Genomic DNA, 24,826 nt, shown 5'->3' on the forward strand with positions numbered 1-24,826 from the left:
TTATTTAGTCCCATACATGAGTATATATGGTTAAGGGGTGAGGATCTCGACTGTTTCCAAGTTCTCAAACAGGAGGGTGCAGTGACCCTAGGGACTCCCCCTATATTTCATTTGATTTATTATATTGTCCCATACATGAATATATATGGTTTAGGCGTGGGAATCTCGACTGTTTCAAAGTTCCCAAACAGGAGGAGTGGAGTGACCCCAGGGACTCCCCCTGTATTTCATTTGATTGGTTATATTGTCCCATACATGAATAGATATTGTTGAGGGGTGGGGATCTCGACTGTTTCCAAGTTCTAAAGCAGGAGGTGGTGGGTGACCCTAGGGACTTCACCTATATTTCATTTGATTAGTTATATAGTCCCATACATGAATGTATATGGTTGAGAAGTGGGGATCTCATCCGTTTCAAAGTTATCAAACAGGAGGGGTTAGAGTGCCCCACAGGACTCCACATACATATCATATGATTTGCTTACATTCAGGTATCATATAATCTAGTTGCACAAATGTGTAAAATAAGAAACTTCCAGCTATTTTAACTGACCCATCAAAATTGAGAAAAAAAATACCCATTGAAGTTTCAGTAAAATGTTTACACTTTAAACGCATCTAACTTGCTTTACCAATATTTATTACTGATTCTAATATGACGTGCTTCTTTAGCTTTGTAAAGAAACCATACTTTATTATCCAATAAAATTAGTTTGCACATGCGTTATTCCAATTCTAGTGTTTATATTTATTTACCATGCAAAGATGTATTTTGTCATCTGTCTGATTTTTTTTTCAAAGTTGATCGCCAAAACCCGGAGTTACCCATATCCGCTTCCGGAATCGGATCCGATATTGTAATGTTCTTCTCATGTCAGCCATTTTGTTTTCAATGTTGTTTTTGTCAGTTACGATTTTACCCGAATTTAGTCAATTTACACATTATTTGTCGGCGATTTTCTGTATAAAGCTAGCGGTTGAACAAAATGAACATCGCTGTCATGAATAATAATGCTAAAAACAAGTTTTGAGATAGTTTATTAGGACACTTTGGTAAAAAGGTTTGCAAAGTTATTTTTTTATTTCAGGCCTCTCAAGTCGGGCATGTCGAGCGTAGCTAGTAACCAAGTCGAAAGTTCGACTGCAAAAGTGGAAGGTCGCAGACCTCGGACAACCGCTAATTTGAACCCCTGCCTCCAAATTGAAAAGATACAAAAATTTCGTCTGATAATTTAAAATTGCCGCCAACAGCATGGACAGTGGAATTTATTTTAAGACTACTGACGTAGTTGACTACGTATTGACGACAAACAATATTCCTACGACTTTTGCCATTTGGGAAATCTAAACTACTTGTCTTTAGAGATTTTCGGCGATTAAACATTTCATACATTTGTTCTTTGACAGCTTAGCCAAAATCTCAGGGGATAATAAACTACATAAAGATTCCTAATGTGCCCTACTTCCTATGTGCAACTTCAAAACTTTTGGATAAATCGACGATCATTTAAGGTTTTTCTGGTCATATTTTTTGTAATCAAGAATTAAAAGTATGAAAAAACTGTCCAATTAGTTATAAATAACATAACATCCAGCTAGATAATAACAATGGCACATATTTCAGCATTTATTGGGTAGAACACAAATCTAGGGTGTTCGCATAAGGCAGCTTAACTGCATAAAAACACATAATAGCATAAATTTGATTTATTTTTCTCTTTTATCACTACACTGAGCAAGCTAAAAACAAAAGTACAAAATTTCATAACAAGCGCATAGTATTCAACTTTTTATTATAACTTTGTAACCACTGAAGATTTTTTGTTGCAACAAGTTACAACCAGTAAAAGAAAGAAGAATAAATTGTCTATAACAGTGAACCAATAATGTAGTTCAAATTAAGTTCACTTATTAACTATCAATTGATAAAAACAGGTAAATTTTAAATTTTAAATGAAACAACATAACGTGTAATTTTGCCCATTTTCAGCGTGTATTTTAGTGGGTTTTTTTCAAAACGGTAACACCTATACATGATATTTGATATTCATTGTGAAACCCTACATTCTCTTCTTCAGTTCAAAGATGTATTACTTATGTAAAGTTTATCTTCTTGTCTTTACAAGCCTATAACATAGACCCAATATGAAATGCACATCTGATCTTGGCTAGGCCGAAAAGTGAATTGACATTAAGTTATTTTAAAAACATTCAAGTTATATGTTTTAATTGAGCACCCAGCTGGGATCGCAGCATTAGCTCATTTTGGATAAGACCAACTGCCGTTGCGTTGTAAATTGGTGGTGGGTACGCCAGGCTGTGTTGATATCCTTTACACCAGTATCTTGAACAATTAATCTTAGGCGAAATAATACTGGTTTGCGCACCGATCATATTCACTGTAAAATATTCCTGCACATGCACACAGTTGCTTATAGTACCAATCAGTTGCGTATCGTGCTACACTACAAAAGTAGTGATACTCCAGTAAAACAACAAAAAATAACAACAACCAAAAACAACTCCGACGAAATCTTAAAACGGAAAGTCCTTAATCTAACTGTAAAATCAAACAAATGGATAACAACAGTTACTGTTCTATTCCGAATTGGTTCAGCTAGGCATTTTCTTATGCAGAAAATGGTGGATTTGACCTGGTTTTATGGTTAGCTAAACCTCTCACTTGTATGACAGTCGCAGAAAATTGTGCATAGTAACGAAAAAAATATTCCGAACCTTTTCACTAATTCATTACGATCTCTTATATATGGAGAAAGAATAAAAAAACTAACAATTTCCAGGATTTTATTGCATGTATAGCGACACATGTCACCATCCTTATATTTTTTTTAGATAAATTGCTTCAAAGTTGACCGATATGCATAGAATTTGGCAGAACAAGGATGACATTACTTTATACAGAGTAACGTTTTTTTTATTTCCCCTGTCTGGTTTCGTAAAGAAGTAGTGGCAATAAGGCCCTTATTTGGCCCAAAAATTACTGCAAATTTAAAAGTTTTCATCAAATTTTAAAATAACTGAAAACTTGACTCAGGTATAAGGTACTAAGAAAACAAAACAAATTTGACATCGAACAAGTTACCATGGCAACAAATCATGACTTAATTTGCGTATTATGTCAAATTTCGTGATTTACCTTGTTTTTTCATCAAATTTTATGTATATTTTAGATTGAAAAAGTATGTGCGCACCCAAGAAACAACTTTAATTATATTTGGTGAGATCATGTCAATAGTAATAATAAAGCTTCTGTTAAATTATTTTGTTGTTTCTTGGCTGCGCGGGAGGTTTCCTCGACGGAAATAAAGATAGAAAACTGCATAAATTCTGTATTTTTTTTTTTCGTTTTTGTGAAAACAGTACATAATATGACGTAATTGTGACGTCATCAGATAAAAATCTTTATGTTTTTCGTAATGTCTAATGAATGTTCATAATATACAAACAACCGCTATCTATACTATTAAACGAGAAGACCTCATTTTGTGTGTCGCTTCTCTTCCTTCCGCAATAAATTAATCATCACGCTTCTGTGTCCTATTGGTACCATGCATAGTCGCATTTGTCACCCATTCTTATGATTTTCCAGATTGGGTTATTTTAGGAGAAAAACGGAAAAAAAGGCGTTCGGTTATTGTTTTCGTCATTGAACAAAATTTTAAGTCAGACTAGACTTCCGGTATGCGTTTTTCTGTATACTATGAACATAAAATTACATATATACCATTGTGAATAACGTATTTGGCATATTGCTATCTGCTATCATTTTCAGGTTTACTATCCACGGCGGTCACAGAGTTTATTAAATAGAGAGGGTCTATATAATCGTATATCAATGACCGCTGTCGATCGATTAGTAAACTGAGAAATGATAGTATTTAAACGCAATTTTACACTTTATTTATAGTAGATCATAGTAATGTCTAATGAATGTTCGTAATATACAAACATGCAACCGCTATCATTATTGAAATTAATAGAAAACAAACAGATGGGAATTTTGGAAAAAAGGGAGGAAACGGGCTAGAAAAACAATTGTCCTGTCCCAAAATACTTTTGACACCTTTTTCTGAAATTCTCCTGTCATAAAATCTTTTACAAAAATTCATCGGGTCACTAAGTATATTGAGTGGAGAGGGTCTATATAATATATCAATGACCGCCGTGGATTGATTAGCAAACTGAGATTGATAGTAAAAAGGAAACACACTTAATTTAGACCAATAAATTGTTCATATTATACTAAATGTATGTTCATATTGAAATTAATAGAAAAAAACTAGATGTGTCAAAGCGACACGAATGGCCCCTTCCCAAAAAGTTGAAAAATCTGCAATTTCAATATAAACACATGTGGACACAAACATGATGGTAGTCTAACATATCAAAAATCAGCTCAAAATCTGGAGGGGAATAGAGAACAAATCTGTATAACTGTGATTTTCAATAATTCACCAAAATCCAAAGCCCGTAATTTCAGCAAAATAAGCGGAGCGGAAAGAAACATAAGCTTGACCTATAACTCATCATGGTTAACTCACATACCAAAAATCAGCCCAATATCTGAAGGCGTTTAGAAAAAGAGTCTGTATATCTGTGATTTTCAACAATTTCTCAAAGTCCAAAGCCCGTAATTTCGGCAAAAATGAGTGAAGCAGAACGAAACTTGCACTTGTTCTTTTACTCGTCATAGTTAACTCACCTACCAAAAATCAGCCCAATATCTAAAGGCGTTTAGAAAAAAAGTCCGTATAACTGTGATTTTCAACAATTTCTCAAAGTCCAAAGCCCGTAATTTCGGCAAAAAAAACCCAACTTTACATACTTTCGACCATGCTCTGAATGCCCGCGATTTCACGGGTGTGTTCTAGTATATATATATATATATATATATATTCGGCCAGCGAAAGCTCTTTTTTTGAGAGCCCAGGTGGTCGTGTGGTCTAGCGGGACGGCTGCAGTGCAGGCGATTTGGTGTCACGATATCACAGTAGCATGGGTTCGAATCCCGGCGAGGGAAGAACCAAAAATTTGCGAAAGCAAATTTACAGATCTAACTTTGTTGGGTTGATGTTTAGACGAGTTGTGACTTTAGACGAGTCTAAATTGAAAACTACGTTCAAACCTATGATTGCGTTGGATAAAAACCGTAATTTTTATACGTGTGCATGTAAAACAAATTTTGTTGTAGAAGGGTCTAAATACAGCACAAACAACATTTTCCAAAAGACCAAAAAAGCGAAAAAGTATATTTAAACAAAACGAATTTGACTACTGATGTTCTTTAACCCTGCTGACTGCCATTGACGATTGCCAAATAAAACTGATCACAAGATGTAACAAAATGAATCTTAATATAAATTTAATACTAAACAGAAAAAAAATTTAACTTGTGGTCACGATGTTATGCCACAAACATACGGTGTCAATATTTTTTTAGTACACCAGATCCGGATTTCGACAATAAATGTCTCTTCAGTGATGTTAGGGATCGAAACGGTATTTGGAAGGCCATATAAAAAGTTCCCTCATTTTTAGATAGACTCTTGAATTTTAAGAGTTAATATAGGATGAACGGGTCATATAAACCGGAGGGAAAATATATATATATATATATAAATAGTAACACCCGACAACCACTTAGTAAGAGGCTCGAGTCCTGACTTGTGACAGTCACAGTACAGAATGTGGCAGTATTACACATGTTTTTGTATCCCACCAGTATCTGAGATAGTGTTGAAACATATTCAATGATATTAGAACAAATTTTAAAATCAGTTGAAAAGCTATTAAGTTATTAACTTATAAGATAAATACAGAGCACAAAAAAAAACACCTAAAGAAACTATAAGTGCAGAATTCAGAGTTCTCGAGGTTAATGAAAGCCAACAACTAATAAAAAGAATCATGTAACTAAGGCTAAAACATCAATCAGTAAACATCCAACATCCAATAAGACGTCATTTTAAAACATGCAGTCGGAGAAAAAAAATCATGTATCTAAGGTTTAAATAATCAGTTCACATCCAACATCCATGCAATAAGACGTCATTAAAAGCCAAGGCTAAAACATCAATCAGTACACATCTAATTGTCCAATGCCAAAATATAGGTGTTGACAGAATGTAGGACAGTGGATGTTTATATAAGGTATAGCAATACTATTCAGTAATGTATAGCAATAATATTCAGTAATGTATAGCAATAATATTCAGTAATGTATAGCAATAATATTCAGTAATGTATAGCAATAATATTCAGTTAGGTTTTAATGGCGATTACAGGTTATTATCAGTGAGTCTGAGTGCTGTGTGCAGTAAACTAGTTATTGATAGTAAATCGTAAACGAACGATGTTTCTAGTATATCTATGCAAGTATTATGTATAACACATAAAAACAGGAGTCATTGAAATTAAAAGAAAAACAAGAATGTGTCCATAGAACACGAATGCCCCACTCGCACTATCATTTTCTATGTTCAGTTGGACGTGTAATTTGGGTCAAAAATCTAATTTGGTATTTAAATTAGAAAGATCATATCTTAGGAAACAAACATGTGTACTAAGTTTCAAGTTGATTGGACTTCAACTTCATCAAAAACTACCTTGACTTTATCGGCTGTTTCCTGTTTGACTGTCCGTATTTTCACAGCTAGACCAGCCATAGGTCCAGAAATTAATGTAACTTTTACAAACACAATTTTACCAAAAAATGAGACAACAGACCAGGGACGGATTCAGGCGGGGGCGTGGCCGGCGTGCGCCCCTCCCCCGCCGCCCCTAAAATTTGCAAAGCAAAATATTTCGATAATTTAACCTCAAAAATTTTTTCACCTCGATACGCTCGGCGAAAATTTTAGTTTGCGCCCCTCCCCCTAAACTAAAATCCTGGATCCGCCCCTGAAGACAAATGCTTTTTATTGGATTTCTTGATAGATATATGAAACAGTTTCAGAAAAGGTATGACTCCAAGGGATTGAAATTCTACTTCCGGCCAAATTTTTGGGAAATATTTGACATCTTTACCCCCCCCCCCTTTTTTGCAATATTTTATAGCAACTAAATGCAGATTGTTTCCATGGATACTCCAAAAAGAAATTATATTTTACCATTTTTACCACTGGATATCAAATCTATGGAAGATACTGATTACAAACATAATTATGCACATGTATGACACTACAAACGGTAAGCTTAATTTGCAAGAAAGCGAGGAAAAGGGGATGGTAAAATAAAGTAAATTTTAATATTTTTTCCTTACTGTATATTGCTACCTTTACTATGCATATTTACTATGTCATATCAATATTGTTTACCTTTTACTAATAATTTTAAATGAAATTACCTGTGTCGAAAGTTTTACTTCTTGTGTAATTTTAATAGGTGTTTAACTTTTGTCATATAGCAATAAACCAATAACTTGTGTCGTACTAGTTCACCTGACTGGATCATTTCTAAATGATACCTGTGCGTGTACAATACAATACAGAAGGAAGTTATGCCTACTTCTTTGTTAAATGGACCTTCAAATTACCTCAATTTGTTAGCAATACCAATTGAAAGAATACTAATAGCTGTTACTAGCCAATCGAATCATTTTTTAAACGAGACGGTAACCAAACACGATTAAAAAACCTGTTAAACTAGTTTAAAAATAAGTTTCTTTAAACGAATAAATTTGTGCATCTTGTAAACAAGGTTGTATGAAGAAGTCCATCTTTTCTATTTGATTTAGTTTACTGTGAATTGAGTTAAATAACTTAGTAAAATAGTTACTTGATAAACGTATAAAAATTCGTCAAAAGAGTTACAAATGTCATTAACATTGCATTATGAAATTAATGAAATTACCTGTGTCGAAAGTTTTACTTCTTGTGTAATTTTAATAGGTGTTTAACTTTTGTCATATAGCAATAAACCAATAACTTGTGTCGTACTAGTTCACCTGACTGGATCATTTCTAAATGATACCTGTGCGTGTACAATACAATACAGAAGGAAGTTATGCCTACTTCTTTGTTAAATGGACCTTCAAATTACCTCAATTTGTTAGCAATACCAATTGAAAGAATACTAATAGCTGTTACTAGCCAATCGAATCATTTTTTAAACGAGACGGTAACCAAACACGATTAAAAAACCTGTTAAACTAGTTTAAAAATAAGTTTCTTTAAACGAATAAATTTGTGCATCTTGTAAACAAGGTTGTATGAAGAAGTCCATCTTTTCTATTTGATTTAGTTTACTGTGAATTGAGTTAAATAACTTAGTAAAATAGTTACTTGATAAACGTATAAAAATTCGTCAAAAGAGTTACAAATGTCATTAACATTGCATTATTATCAATTTCCTAATGAGGTCTCAAAAAGGAGTGGCTTCTATAAGTGTAACATATGAGACCCCGTTCACCTGTGGCGAAGAGGCGGATTTAGAGGGCCAGAGGGGCGCCCCCTCCCCTTTTGTGGGGAAAAATTGATTGATTGTATAGGGAATCACTGAAGCATGACTTGAGCGGGACCCTTTTAAGGCAGTCAGAGCCCCTCCCCCCCCTCCCCCCCCCCACACACACTTATGCAAATTTCACAGTGGCGGATCGAGGACTTCCGAAAAGGGAGGGGGTTCAGAGAGGCTCATATAACAGCAGGGGACCCGGCAACTCAACAAAAGTAATACAAAATAGACAATCCCTGAAACGCCCATGTTAACGAATTTGTATAATATAACGTTAAACAACATTAAAGAATATACGATTATCCAATTACTGTCTGAATATTTTATCATTATTCATATACATAACATAATTAGTTAAAATTACCTTTACAATGTTTTAAAAAAGTGTCCTCTTTGTTAAAAAGAATTTCCACTTTCGTTATATATATAATCACACAGACATAACCGATTGTCGCCAAGTTATTTTTAGATACGGGTCTCTAGTATGAAACACAATACTATTCAATGTGTAACGTGTACACAGGGTAAGCGTGTCTATTTCTATTTTAGAATAGGTTCGTTACCAGCTTGATACTGGGTCTGAAATGTTCTATGTCGAATAAATTCACCAAATAAGGTATACCCATCAAATTATGCCAATGAACTAAAATATATGAGGCTCCCACAGGATACCCCCCTCAGGTCGCAAGGTCGCTTTTTGATTCGTCGAGAGGTCGTTTTTTTCCTAACACAGAGGATGGAAGTTGGTCGGAGGTCGTTTTTTCCAAATTTTAAAGGTCGCAGGTCGTTTTTAGAAGGCCCTCAGGTCGGAAGTCGCCTCTAAAAAGCCCAGAGGTCGCAGGTCGTTTTTGACCCTGCGGGAGCCTCATATATACAAGTGCCCTGACTTGCTTTAACAGTTCAATTCATCTACTAGTATACATTAATCATATTTTATACAAATGATACGTACAAATTCTAATTTGTCCTTGGTCAAACTTGTCATAATGGTACAATTTAGTACCCTACAAGCTACGACTTGTCCTAATGGTACATTTTGGTACCCTACAAGCTACGACTAGTTTTATACGGAAAAATTCATACTTGACAAACTACAAGTTGTACAAGTCTTAAAGAACAGACACCAACCTAAGCTTGTGATGCATTACAATCATGAATGCATTCCATATTAGAGAAAACTAAGAGGTACCAACCTGTTCTTTATTACACTTGAAGTAATAATATCTTATATATAAGAGACAACGATCTCAAATATCCTATCTCGATAATCTATCTCTATAATAATCACCTACGTATCATGACCATCGTCTTCGTAGACAGCAGAAGAATGACAAAGAGCAGGAAATCGTCACCTGCTTATATTTATACCACAATGGTAGCCGTACCATTCTTGAAGGAGAGGTATTCCAAATTGCCGCATTACTCGTATTAGAGCTTCCACTGGAACACCCTTTACATTTGACCTGACACAAGATTTACCCTCCAAATATCTTATTCTTTTCTATGTTTAATTTTATTAAAGTATATACAAATACATAAAATAAGGCTTCTGCCGAACTGTAAATAGGGTAAACTATCGGACCTAAAATACACAAGTTTAAGCTTTTCAAAAAGCTGAGGACTGCTTCGCTCTATCCTAATTTAAGATAATATATGTGCATATGGTTGTTGATTTAGTATTAGAAATGTGGTATTTTTAGATATTGATTGACATTAATTGGATTTACCATGAGAGTTTGCGCTATACACTCATGCTTTAACAACAAATTTTCACTTCACTTGAAAAGTAAAACATTTACAAATAAACACGACTCTGGAGGTGTGCCTAGATTGACAGACGTTATAAAATACAGATATGCATGTTTAGCAAAATGGTGCATATTGCAGATTAACCAATCAAATAAACACGCATTTTAAAATAATTGATATATGTCAATATTGAGTTTCAGTGTGAAATATATGCATAATGAAACGAACATGAAATAATGACAGTTGATCGGAATTGTAATAATTATTATGATAGTAAATTTTCCGGCATTTGATGTCTTATCCTGAGACGAGAAAGGTCTGTAATTCTTTTTCTGATTTAATAAAGAATTGATTTGAAGAACAGTTTATTCGTCTCTCGTTACTTGTGCTTACCATAGTCCTCCAGCCAAGTACACGATAGGTGTGTGTTCGGTGGGGAGATTAAATTCTAAAAAATCTGCCTTCAGTCACCGCACTAAATGTAGCGTGCATTTAAATTACTTATACGTAATGATAAAAACTGAGAATAGAAATGGGATTCGACTAGATTATATAGACAATAACTGTTTAGTGTCTTTAAATATCAGCTGTATTTGTACGAGGCTAGGAAGCAAGGTGTATGCGAGCTTTTAGCGAGCTACTACACCTGTTTCGAGCCGAGTACAAATACAGCTGATATTTAAAGACACTAAACAGGTATTGTCTTTATCCTGCAATTAATTCTGTATATTGTTTGTGTTTTGAAAGACACAAAAACTAACATATTTAGCATTTATTTTCGATTTGTAATCCCTTGAGGCCCGCGTAGTAATATCAAAATCACACATTACGCTGAAGACGGGTTCGCAAAAAAGAATCTCAAATGGTCAACAATAATACATCGCTCAAGGTGAATAATATCTATTTTAACATAACAACTAATTTCAACAGTAAAAACAAATAACAAAACATTGTCAAATTTGAAACAGAAGTGTACGAGTTGTCCTACGCTTCAGACTTGATATTCACTAAACATGCATGCTGAAATTGACATGGTTGATTTTGTAACACAATCATACACATTCAAGTTTTGAAATCGACAATTGTCATCGTCATTGGAATGCAACTGGAATACACATTCTGAGGTCACACAGGTTCAAACAATACTCAGTCCGGCAGTGGGCGGAGCTTTAAAGCGATATCTGTATAGTATACAGATACAGCATAGCGATATCTGTAGGGCTGTATCTGTATAGTAGGACACCCAATTGCAGGATAAAACACGGTATCGGGTTCTCTCATGATGATCGAATCTAGTTGGTTGACATGTAGCTGTTAACTTCATTCTATATTCAATTGATAGAGAGTTGGTGTTTAACGAGGAAACTATTCAATCAAAGTATCCCAGGGTAAAGTGGGAAAAAACTCTTCGGAAGTGTTTCGGACTCCTCCATGATTTGATTGATCAGTAATTGGAATATCTGTGTCACAGATGACCACTGAATTTGACATACCGTTCTCCTTTCCTAGCCATTTTAATTCATCGAATAAGCGCAATAGTTCAAAAGGGAGAAGGGGATCGTCCCTTGATCACTTTAAGTTTAAAAAAAATCATGTTCTTTCGATATATATTAATTTTTAGAATACTATCATCCAATTTGATTTTCAATAATCGGGAATTACCTCTTTAGACATCTCCGGATCCACCCATGAAAAGGGACCTATGTAGAATGTTGTGAACTAGGAATTAAGAACCCTTTAAGGTCATCTTGGTTAACCACGGGTTTGAGACGGATTTGTTTTGTACTAAAATGTTCGATTGACAGTTTGTTTTTTGTATCGTGTTTTTTTCGTCGGTTCATCTTTCTTCTTTTGGTATAAAATTGAGGAGATGTTGTATAACTTGCGACGAGATATGTATCAATCAGAGTTCAAATAGAGTGGTAGTAGGGAATAAATATAGTTACGCCACTGTACGGCCTTCAACAATGAGAAAATCCCATACTGTTTGTCGGCTATGTACAGGTGGAGTTTTGAAAAGTGTCTCAAATTACAATCCAAAATTATGAAATCACAAACTTAATATCATGTATCCAATACTTATTTATTGAAACTTCTATACAACTTTAACATTATTCATGCTTTTCCTACGTAATATTAAGTAAGAACATATTGTCTTGTTCCCAGTGGTAAGCAAGTGTAAGGACGATTGCAGCATTATGCACATTGAATTGTCTCTCGTTAATCAGACAAATCATTAAAATGTGCAATCACTAATTACAAATGTTTAGAGGAGTATCCAAGGAGAAACATAGGAAAAAAGGGGGGGGGGTTGACATCTGATGCTTTGGTATGGTTGAAACCCCTCTTTAAAAAGAGAGAATTGAACTGCGCCTACTGCTGTACAAGTTTATTTCTGATATAATTTATGATTAAGATGTCCATACGTAAGGAATGTAGGATTAATGTCGAAATTTCAAGCGTTTTTTAAATATATTTTCCTTGTAATTATTAACTGTATTAGAATCATCCCTAAAAAGAAAGACAGCACTCTCAACTATAACTTAAGACCATACGAAAGAAAAGTGAAACACTATACATATTTGCTGATGATTACCAGCTATTTCATCCTTCGGGAGACTGTAAAATGGGGCTCCGACATTCAATACAACAAGTTGTTAAATAGAAAGTTCGATGATCCCAAATGTTACTTTATAAAGTTTCTTTTTTCAAATTTGATAAAATAAAGTTGAAGAATTGTAAGATATAAAGTTTGATAAAATGGGAAATCAAATCTGAAAATTTTGTAACATTCTTTTTAAGAACGAACAATTTAGAATACAGTGCATGGAATCTTAAAATGGACGAAAGTAATTACCGGAGCACCTGATATAACCACCAGTTTTTTGTTGGGCTTCGTGTTGCTTAGTCTCTAGTTTTCTATGTTGTGTCTCTTGTATTATAATTGTTTGTTTGTTTGTAATTTTCTTTTGGCCATGGCGTTGTCAGTTTATTTTCAATCTATGAGTTTCACTTTCCCTCTGGTCTCTTTCTTCCCTCTTTTTAAGTGTTTACAAGGCAAAATTAATAAATAATTATATTCAATTTACGTATTAGTATTTGCTAACATGTTAAAAGTATTGTAAACGAAGCTGTAGTAGTCGTTAAATTATATATATGATGCAAAGCGCCATCAAAATTGGTTGTAGTGAAATACATTTCAGGGACCTACCTCTTCAAATATATTTTCCTGATACATGTGTCAAAATTCATTACTAAAGTTTACTTAGTGCATTGAAGCATCAACATAATCAGCTTTTTCCTTATTTTGTAAATTTTAGATACCAAAAATCAGCATCGAAAATTTTGTATGAATATATATCATATTGAAAATTAAGGTTAGGCTAAAACAGTGGGAGACAGTGGGCGACTGTTTCTGGTTGGGTTAAATTTTAACGAAAAAGTAAGTGCTTTTTCAATAGAAAAGTACTTAATTATAATTTTAAATGAGACGTTTCCTTTTCTAATTATTTCAAACAGAAATGTATATACATTATATATATATCTATACTACTTAGTTTCAACAAAATTGATATTTTTTCCGATAATTGAAAATTATTTGTCGGAAATACGATTAAATCAATTTAAATAATTGATCTTTGATCTTTTTCACGTTTAAATTTGCAGAATTTATATATGCACACCTTTATAATGTATATATATAAACGTGTGTTACACAATGTACAAGGTACAAGGTATATCCAGATTAAACCGATAAACCCCCGATCTATTTATAAGTTTTCCGAAAAAAGAAATTCTGCGTTAGCAATCTATAAATGTAGATACATTATTTTATCGACTTGTATATGTATCGATAGACAAATTAAGTGTGTAAAAGGTAGGTTAAGATTAGATCAAAACTGATGCAATATATGGTAATGAGTTATAAAACGGTGAAAACGTGTACCAATAGCGCGTTTCAAATATTTCATTCAATATCAAAATGGTTTCGAATTGAAGTTGTATTTTTTTTGGTCTCAATCATTCAATACCATATTTTCTGATTTTAATGAATTTTATTTCAATCTATTTTGTTAATAATCATTTTAATAATGTTTGGCGTGGAAACAAATCTTCGAGAACGAAAACAACCAGGAAAATTTTTTTTTTTTTAAAAATAAACAATCTCCGACTGTTATGGAACGACTATTTAACTTTAAGATTAAAGATTTTTTTTTCTTTGGTATACTCATACTGTGATCCCCAATTTGAAAATTAAATTTAGTGTGGTTAAGCTGTAACAAAAAAAAAATAAAAAAATATTCCGATTCTAATTTTTTCCTTTACCTCATAGTGTTATAATAATGTATTGTAAATTACTATTCCAATGTTATTTTTAGACTGTCATGGTCTATATAGATTTCTAAAACGGACCCATTATTTTCAAAAGGGGTGGGGCGGGATGTGGAGTATTTTTTTGGGGGGAGGGGGGGTCGATAACGACATATTTTCGCAAATTAATTAAATCAAGTGGGTGTTTCGTCCCCGAGGGTATCACTAGCCCAGTAGTCAACACTTCGTTGTTGACATGAATATCAATAATGTGATCATTATTATAAATTTCCTGTTTACATAACTTTGAATGTTTTGAAAAACTACGATATTTCTTATTCCAGGCATAGATTAACCTTAGCTGTATTTGGCAAACTTTTTGGAATTATGGATCCTCAATGGTCTTCAACTTTGTACTTGTTTGTTTTTAAATATTTTTATATGGGAGTCACTGATGAGTCTAAAGTAGACGAAACGCGCGTCCGACGTACTAATTTATTATCCTGGTTCTTTTGATAACTATTTACACCACTTGGACGAATACAATGCTGGTGAATGTTTCGTCCCCGAGGGTATCACCAGCCCAGTAGTCAACACTTCGGTGTTGACATGAATATCAATAATGTGATCATCATTATAAAAACTTCCTGTTCACATAACTTTGAAATTTATGAAAAACTAAGGATTTTCTTATACAAGGCATAGATATATTTAAGCCGTAGTTGGCAAAGTTTTTTTTTAAATTTTGGATCCTCAATGCTCTTCAACCTTGTACTTGTTTGGCTTTATAAATATTTTGATATAAGCGTCACTGATGAGTCTTATGTAGACGTACTAATTATAATCCTGGTACCTTTGATAACTATTTCGACTAGAAACATTATGATTGAAAAATTGTCGAAAAAATAAAGTGTTAAAAGACGTCAACAAGATTTTGGTATACAAATCGAACAACTTGAAAATAATTTACAAAAGCATATGTCTTGTCCGAAATTAAGATATGAAAAATGATATTCAAAGTCTAAATATGGCTTCAATACTTGTTAATGTTTTTACGTTTTGTTCCGAGGCAAATTTGTGTTACCAGTTAGTTCGGGTATTTATTTTGAAAAGATATCGACAGGTAGTACTATGTATATGGATGAGTCTATTTTACATCACCTTTGTGCATCTGTATTCGTACAGTGATTTTACCCGTTATTTAAACATCTTTGTAAGTGCATAATCGAATGTGGGTTTCTGTATTACCGGAAGTAATCATGCCGTGCAGTGTTATTTATGAGTTAAGCATACATTATTTTATAAAACTAAATATACCGCTTATAAATACTTAAAAAATATTTTCATTGCAGGTTTTAACATGTTTCAAGACAATTAATATCAGTCTCTAGCCGTTTGAACAGTGTAATATAAGTCGGAAAGCGTAATTGTGTTGAAATTTGGATATAAAAATAGGATGAGTAATATCCAAGATGAACTATGGAGATGTGCGTCTTTCAACTCTTTCCCCCGAGACGTAGACATTAGTTGTCTCATGTTAGCTAAATCAGGATTCATCTACACAGGTCAAAATGCTGAAACAAAATGTTTTTCTTGTGGGTTAATTGTCAAGAATTGGAAATCAGGCGATATTCCAAATGTTATACATAAAAATCTTTCTCCTTCTTGTGCACATATTATACAGTTTGAGCCAATTGCGCCAGGAATCCTACGAATAGAAGCATATGCGCCCAAAGGTAGAAATAGTGTGATAAAAACAACTCTGGGTATATTTGAAAATATATTTGACATTTCTAATAGTAGTAATACTAATATTCCTCAATTTCCGAATTATAGCTCGAATAATATTCGAAACTGTACGTTTCAAACGTGGCCGAAAAATTTACGAAACATAGCTCGTTCTATGGTATCGACTGGATTTTTCTACGTTGGGTACAGTGATTTCACTCGTTGTTTCCACTGTGGCATCCGATTACAAAATTGGTTCAAAGATTGTGATCCCAGGGCAGAACACAAAAGATGGTCGCCGTTTTGTCAACACTTATTGCAGAGTTATCGGACAATTCCCTTTAAAGAGGAACAAGATAACATAGTAGGTATCATTTCTGTATTTGGGCTGCTTATTGGTAGACTACCATTTCCCGTCGGAACCACTTAATTTGAAGCCTGTCCAACGAGTCTGTTAGAATTCCAATTATATATTTTCTTGATCGGTCATGCTTGTTGAAAGCGTGCGGCTCGCTGTGACACATATGATCACTTGTAATCGATGCTTGAGATATATAGGTTGTTAATAATAACAGGTTTCAAAAACACAAAGACATATAAAAGTGATATTAAAACATTACAGTTAAGTCAACAGTGAGTTATTAAAATCATAATATGTTGTTCTTTTTTCATTATCAGCAACTTACAATAATAGTCAATGATAAAAAAGAAGTTACATTCTATTTTAAAAGATTTAAAACAGTGTAATGTTTGTGTTATATCGCAGGCGTTTTAATTCTATAATTTATTTTGACTTAAACCAACTGTATAATTATAAGGATATCATGCTAAAAATTATTCAATAACTCAAATTAAATATATAAAATACAATATTCAGGGACAAAAAAGAGTTGGGAGTGCAAGTCAACTTGAGGAATGCAAGGCGAGTACCAGCAATGATAAAGGTATTTTGATAATCAGATATGTTTTGGAAGTCATCAATCGTACACACTACTATATAAGTAACACATTCCTTAAGGTTTCTTGGGGTAATGTGTTTAGTTCAAATTAATTATTAAACTGCGGAACAAACCCTTTGCCATCAGTTAAAATAGACGTCATTTTAAGATTTCTTATTTGAAAAACTTTTGATGTTTCGTATCGCATTTCACATTTTTCATTAATAAATACATATGACAACGGGACAACTGGCGATATATTGATCGAAATGCATACCATTTAATCAGCAACGAAAGACTCTCAGTATATCAAAATGTAAAAGAACATCACAATTCAACTTTTAAAAAAATATGAAAGAGAGCAACCAATGACAATGTCTGGCTAATAGAATCCTAGCTCAATTCTAGCATAGGAGAGTTGTATAAGAACAATGCATACAAAACTTTTTATTCTTAAATAATCATGTTCATCCACAACCAGAAGCTTCCGAGGCTTCACAAAATTCCTTGCAAATATAGATTTCTTTCGTCTGCAAGCCATGATTCCACTACTAAACTATCTATTATTCTATCTAGTGCACTTTGTACAATCGAAAAACTTTGTAATAAATTGTTCAACTAAGGCTTTTGCAAACAGGAGGATTAATTACTTTTGGAGTGTCATATATTCGTTGGGAGTACATTTGTACTGGAAAAAATGCATGCTTCCGTTAATGATTTCAAATCCAAGTTTTGATTTGTCTACCCTATATACCACTTTGCCTCATATTCTTATTGATAAAAAGTTTGCACACCTGATTAAAACGGTATTTAAAAAGTCGGAATGTGAATACAAATGTTCCAACTCTTTTATGTATTCTTTTAGTAACATCAAACAAAAAAACCTATGTCAAATGGACCTGCCTTTTTACTTTTAAGTAGATACGATTTTTGTTTGCTCAGGAGATTCCTTTATTGTCAGGCTGTGTGAATTTCCATTGGGAAAAATTGTGTCACAATTATTGCGGACCTTTTTCTGTATTGTTATGAGTTACATGTATGACTTAAATCAGCAAAGACCCATCGAAACAACGTAGCAACGTATTTTATTTTAACGAAAGAAATCTCTGTATTACTGAAAAAAAATATTACAACAGGGTTTACGATCACAAATTAGTCAAAATATTTACTAAATTTTTTTATTAGTCCATACACATCAACATGCAGACATTCAGGTATTTCACATCCGATATCTTATGGTTATATGCTTTACAAAGCACAAAAATGTCGGCATTCACCTCAAAAGCTAACCGAAGCTTTGAACAGACTAATTCGGAAGGAATACGATACTGTTGCCAGGTCATTAATGATTGCATATATTGCTCTTAATATTGATTCACTCATAAGGTCTTTGCTTCGGAAATGAACACATGTATTCTAAAACCAGATGTTGGCATGGTACAAGTGATATTCTTCTCATATAATTTATGGTTGTATGATACTAAACTCCTAACGGGAAGGTTGTACTTGATTTTCATAGGATGAAGAACTAATCTTTCAATCAGTTTAATTGAGGTCTGGAGTTGGCATGTCAGTTTATGCTTGTAGTGATTTGTTCATATATATATCAACGTCATTTTGTGCTTAGTTTCTATTTTTACCTTTCCTGGCATCGAACTTGGACTTCTTTTAAACTGAGTTTTTTTAAGCGTATTGTTATGTGTTTCTTTATTTTACATTGGTTAGAGGTATAGGGAGAGGGTTGAGATCTCACGAAACCTGTGTAACCCCGCCACATTTTTGTGCCTGTACCAAGTCAGGAGCCTCTGGCCTTTATTAGTATTGTATGTTGTTTTAGTTTTAAATTTCAGCCCATTTGTTTCTCTTAAAATTTAGTGTGACGTCCATTTTCACTGAATTATTACACAATTTAATGTAGCGTCCAGTTGAGGACCCTCTCCGGTTGCGGAATGTTTTCGCTGCGTTGAAGACACCGGATGTTGTCTGATCTTTGGTCGAATTGTCTCTTTGTCATATTCCCAAATCAATTTTCATGTTATTTGATGCATTCAAAGCAAACTAGCACACACTGATTTGTTTCATGACCCGATGGATAATCTTACGTAGAATAGGTGTTATTTAACAAATTAGTAGATCGATATGACGTGTTGGTGGCTCATATGACTAGGTAAATGATTTTGAATTTTGTTTCTTTATATATCAGTATAGTCGTCCGATTTAAAAGTTAGAAATTGTGTTTAAATTTTCGACTTTGAAATACAAAGCAGTCTACGCTCTTTCCATGCTCGATTCGATATATCTTTTCCATTCAATATATTTTACCCTATTTGGTTTGCTTGATACATTGATGTGTCTATTCTTACTTGATTTAAATCCATGTATACGTAAAGTTCGTTCGTAATAATTAAGCAAAGTACATACTGCTTTAAAAAAAAATAAAACCTTGTGAGTTTTCTTGTTTGATTTTTACCAATAGCTATATTACATTGATACAAAAAGAATTTGGCTATTGGTTAGATCCCTTTTGATCAAGCAACTTCTACTGTTTCCACGGTTTCATACATTACTGGTTTTATAATGTTTAGGTAGAGAGTTCCTGAGGTCGATAAGACTTTAATAGCGATTCAAACGCATGGAGCTTATGAGTTATTTTTTGATACATGAAGAATGCACTCGTGTTATTGATCAAATAATACGACTTTACTATTTTAGCATGCAGTGGAGATCCAAATTTGGAAGAAAATCACCAAATCCTCTTAAAAAATAGAACAATAGAATGGGGTGATCCAAGAACAGCTGTCCAAGGTTAGTTCCATCCTGTCGGATTTTTGTTTTAATGTTCTTGGTGCAAGCGCAGTGGCTTCTAAAAAGAATTATACCGGTTCTTATCATTATGGTTTGCTATATGCCATAAACAACAAATATATTAAAAATACATGTCTATTCCGGCAGCTTCTGTACATCGCTTAATAACCTTATTGACTCATTATATGATTCTTTGGCATGTTCAACTCCTATTTGTTTTTCAAATGTTCACAGTTGTTTTGATGTAGCCGATAAGAATTGTTTTCAATTTTGTTTATAAAGAATAAAGAAACCGTGGAAAATGTTAAACCATTTCCCTTTTGTATAAAGAAATGGATCAAGCAGTATTACACATTACAGTATGTTATTCCAAATTAATTAATTTGATTGAATACCGTTTATTTTATTACAAGCAGCGTTAAACAGTACTTTAATTTTTATCATGATTTATCATTATCTTAATTAAACATGTTAAAGGTGTTTGACAAATGCTAGAACGATCAAAATTATAAAAATATACGTTATGTACTAAACTATAAAAAAGGACAACAACGAATGCAGGATATGATATATGAAATCTGTTATCCAACCAACTTACAACTCATGAACATGTGAGCTACGTATTACATGTTTATACCTTTGGGACAAACACAGTCAGTGGTAGCATAAGACTTTAAATATATCTCATATATTTCCGTGAGAGCGTTTTACAGCCCGTGTGAAAGAGGGACATAAGATACCAGATGGACATTCAAACTCACAGATAAAAACTAAATTAACACCATAGCAGACAAAAAAAAAAAAAAGAAAAAAGAAAAATTATCGTACACAAAACACAAAACTGAAGACTAAGCAAAACGATACTAATAAAAAAAATGGGGTGATCTTAGGAGCTCCGGATGTTGTCTCAAACCCGGTAAATAGTCTAATTCGATAGGTCTAGTTCGTGAAAAGGGAACCGGATTGTAGTGACGAGATTATGAACATATCCGATATCATCTGTGATACAAATATTTCATAATGGTCAACCAACTCGTGATAACGTTCGTAAAATGTACATGGAACTTCTTAGGAAGAAAGATAAGAAGTTAGCAATATCTTTTAACTCTACTTTCCGCTATATAGATGATGTTCTTTCCCTAAATAATTCAAAATTTGGTGACTATGTGGAACGCATCTATCCCATCGAACTAGAGATAAAGGATACTACAGATACAGTTAAGTCGGCTTCATATCTTGACTTACATCTAGAAATTGACAATGAGGGTTGGTTGAAAACAAAACTTTACGACAAAAGAGATGATTTCAGCTTTCCAATTGTGAACTTTCCATTTCTAAGTAGCAACATTCCAGCAGCACCTGCATACGGGGTATATATATCTCCGAATTGATACGAAATTCCCGTGCTTGCATTTCCTATCATGATTTTCTTGATAGAGGGTTGCTGCTCACAAGATAGCTATTAAACCAAGAGTTCCAAACGGTGAAGTTGAAATCATCCCTTCGTAAATTTTACGGACGCCATCACGAGTTGGTTGACCGTTATGGAATAACCGTTTCACAAATGATATCGTAACTACAATCCCCTTCCCTTTCATGAATGTGACCTACCAAATTAGACTATTTAACGGATTTGTTATCACATAAGCAACACGACGGGTGCCACATGTGGAGCAGGATCTGCTTACCCTTCCGGAGCACCTGAGATAACCCCTAGTTTTTGGTGGGATTCTTGTTGTTTATTCTTTAGTTTTCTATGTTGTGTCATTTGTAATATTGTTTGCCTGTTTGTCTTTTTCATTTTTAGCCATGGCATTGCCAGTTTGTTTTAGATTAATGAGTTTGACTGTCCCTTTCGTGTCTTTCGTCCCTCTTTTATAACTTCACCCATTGGAACTCATGAATTAATAGCTTGCTTGTGAGCAGCAGTCCTCTATCAAGGAAATTATGGTAGGAAGCTCGGGAATATAGTATCAATTGGAAAATATATAATATTGTTCATTGATCGATTTTTTAAAACAAGTTATGATTAATGTAATATAATTATTATTGATCTTCTCTGTATTTTAGATCTTGAGAAGCTGATCACAGAAAACAACAATTTACGACATCAGAGACTTTGCAAAGTATGCATTGAAGTTGACGCTTCTGAAGTATTTCTTCCATGTGGGCATCTTGTGTGTTGCTCAGATTGTGCGAATGTAATGCATAAATGTCCAATATGTCGATCAAAGGTGGTGGAAAAGAAAACTATATTTTTGTCGTGATGAGACTGACTTTTGAATAGTCAGTTTGATCAAAATCGAAAATTTGGAGATTCTTTTATTTCTTATTTAAACTTCTGTTGCTGGTCGATTTTAAATGAAATGTTAATTTTGTATGTTAATGTTTCAATATTTACCTTATACATATATATTGAAGTATATCTATGAATGGTTAATCTAATGTACACAATATCTATTTGGTCCCAGACAACGTATAGTCTTGAATGATTTTGAATTTTTGTTCAAGTATTTGCAGTTTTACTAAAAAAAGATGAGGTTGAACAAGTCCAATTTCTTGGATATTTACCATACACTCGAGATTTTTTTCGCCGCTTGAAAAACGAACAAGCATTGCCATTTATGGCAAAATGTTTTATAGCAAAAGTTAAGTGTACGTATAAAGTTCTGTACACGAACGACGAAATACAAATGATGTTTTTAGCATGAATTTTCTTCTTCAGCATAGCAAAGAGTCATATGAAACTAGCTATTGTTTAGTTATTATGATGCTAAGACTACTATGGTAAATTTAGTCAAGTTGGTCCCTATTTAGATATTTTGAAATGCATTTAATTTAGATTTAGTTTTAAATTAGGTCGGGGCTAAGTCATTATCTTATACAAATCTAACCAATACGTATACGTCGATAAGTGCATGTATCCAGAAACGTCAATAATGCAAATGCTCTTTTAATGGGATTTTAAAAGGTTTTCGATGACGAAGGCTATCAATCGTGACTTTTATCAACAAGCAACTAAGAATCGAGTAATATGTTTGAAATTAGTAATATTGAATAGTGAACTTATTGTTAATTTATTTTTTGATACGTCCCAATTTGCTAATCAAACTTTTTCATAACAGTTGTGTTATTATAAGGTGTATTCAATTTTTACTTACATATTCAGTTAATACTATCATCCGTCCATGTTTCTGTACTTTATTTTTCCTCATTGGTTTTCCTTCACACATGCCCCGTTTCATAAATAATTTACAAAAAAAAATTATGAAACTCCAAATAAGACAAAAGGAAAATTGTCTGTGATAAATAAAAGTTATAACCAAAATATCGAAATATTACCGAGTAACTGTTTTTGGTATCCTGTGGTGTTTGTCGTTGGTGGAATGTGTTTGTTGTTGTTTCGAGATTTGCTATTATATAATTATCTGTGTGTGCGTTTGTCTGTGTTGAATGTTCTTGCGTATGTCCGTGCTGTATTTCTGTTACGTAGTGTTGTCATTTTAGCGATTAATTGTCATAAAGTGGGAGGTTTGCTTAGCCATTCAACCAGGTTCAACCCATTTTTTTTCTTCAAATCAAGTTAGGAACACGGAAGTTATTATGCAATAGTTTGTTTCTATTTAAAAAAGATGTGGTATGATTTCCAATGAGACAACTCTCCACAAGAGACCAAAATGACACAGGAATGCCTTTTTGTGATTCTTTGGTACATAATGACGTGGCATTTATATTTAGAAAAAAAACAAGCGGCAATAAGGACAAGCTAGGTAAATTTCTAATTTACATGCTGCAGATGATATACGTTGTACCTAAAAGAACTGTTACCTGTTACCTATTATGTCGGTTCCGCCTCTGTCAGGTTCATCACCATTTGGTGAAATTTGGATTTTGCGATATACAGGGGCTCAATCACACCTTAACTACATGATTGATTTTAGAGTCATCATTTACTTTATGTAACAGGGTATATACAAATAATGACAAAAAAAGGGAAGTTAAATATATGTGGTAGATTAGTAGTTTTATTATATGTTTATTAAGAGTTCATCAATTCTTCTATTCTCTTATTTCTTCTTAGTACAGATCTAATCTATTTTTCTGGTTCATTAGTCAGTCAGTCATGTGTCATATTATCTTGCTTACTATTGGTCACAGTCATTGAGTTCATAGTTTTTGCCACTCTTTTTGATATACCTTGAGAGAAATCTTTACATGTAGCAGCCATATTTAAAATAGTTATACAGTTTAATATTTTGGACATTATTCCATATCAATCAGGTCAGTTACTAATATTTCTAAGTCTTTAATATTTGCACATAATTCCTTTAGTTTGAATCTGAGAGAAAATGTATTTTGAATAAGTCAGAATGATTGTGAATGAATGATAGATATTTTATTTTAAAGAAGTATTTTCATGAACTCAGAGAAATAATATATCATAGATATATTAATGATACATGTATTGGTACAGTTATTTTATTATTATAAAAGGTCCAAAACAATGTCTACTGAACATTTTACTTATTGTTTATAAATGCTATGCTGACATAGCTAGTTCATTAGACTTATGTAGGTTATACTGTATTTGTATTTTAACAGGACCAGAATATCTTCCTATTATGTTAATCTGGTGATGTTTCCAAACAGGAGATAGACCTTTGTACCATATACATGGTAATTTCAGTGTTACATGTATTTTTGAGTTTACTGTATTGTCTGTGTTTGTCTTTTTAATTTTAGTTCAGTATATGTATTGTTTGTGTCTTGTGAATAGTAGTTACCTGTATGTCGATTATTACATGTAAACATTATAGTAAGAA

At 33.2% G+C, this 24,826-nt stretch overlaps 1 protein-coding gene and 1 long non-coding RNA gene across 2 annotated transcripts in view; one reads left to right on the forward strand and one right to left on the reverse strand.

The window, feature by feature from the left end:
- The window catches only part of LOC139498915 (uncharacterized), a 437,948-nt gene that overhangs the window by 19,100 nt on the left and 394,022 nt on the right, over positions 1-24,826 (reverse strand). The window lies entirely within an intron of this gene.
- LOC139498911 (baculoviral IAP repeat-containing protein 7-B-like) lies at positions 15,777-22,892 on the forward strand. Its single transcript, XM_071287502.1, has 4 exons — positions 15,777-16,624; positions 17,138-17,204; positions 19,911-20,003; positions 22,074-22,892. The coding sequence occupies exons 1-4, from the start codon at positions 15,989-15,991 to the stop codon at positions 22,268-22,270; spliced, it is 993 nt and encodes a 330-aa protein (XP_071143603.1). The 5' UTR covers positions 15,777-15,988; the 3' UTR covers positions 22,271-22,892.

The sequence above is a fragment of the Mytilus edulis genome, chromosome 12 (genome assembly GCF_963676685.1).
Source record: "Mytilus edulis chromosome 12, xbMytEdul2.2, whole genome shotgun sequence".
Lineage (NCBI taxonomy): Eukaryota > Metazoa > Mollusca > Bivalvia > Mytilida > Mytilidae > Mytilus > Mytilus edulis.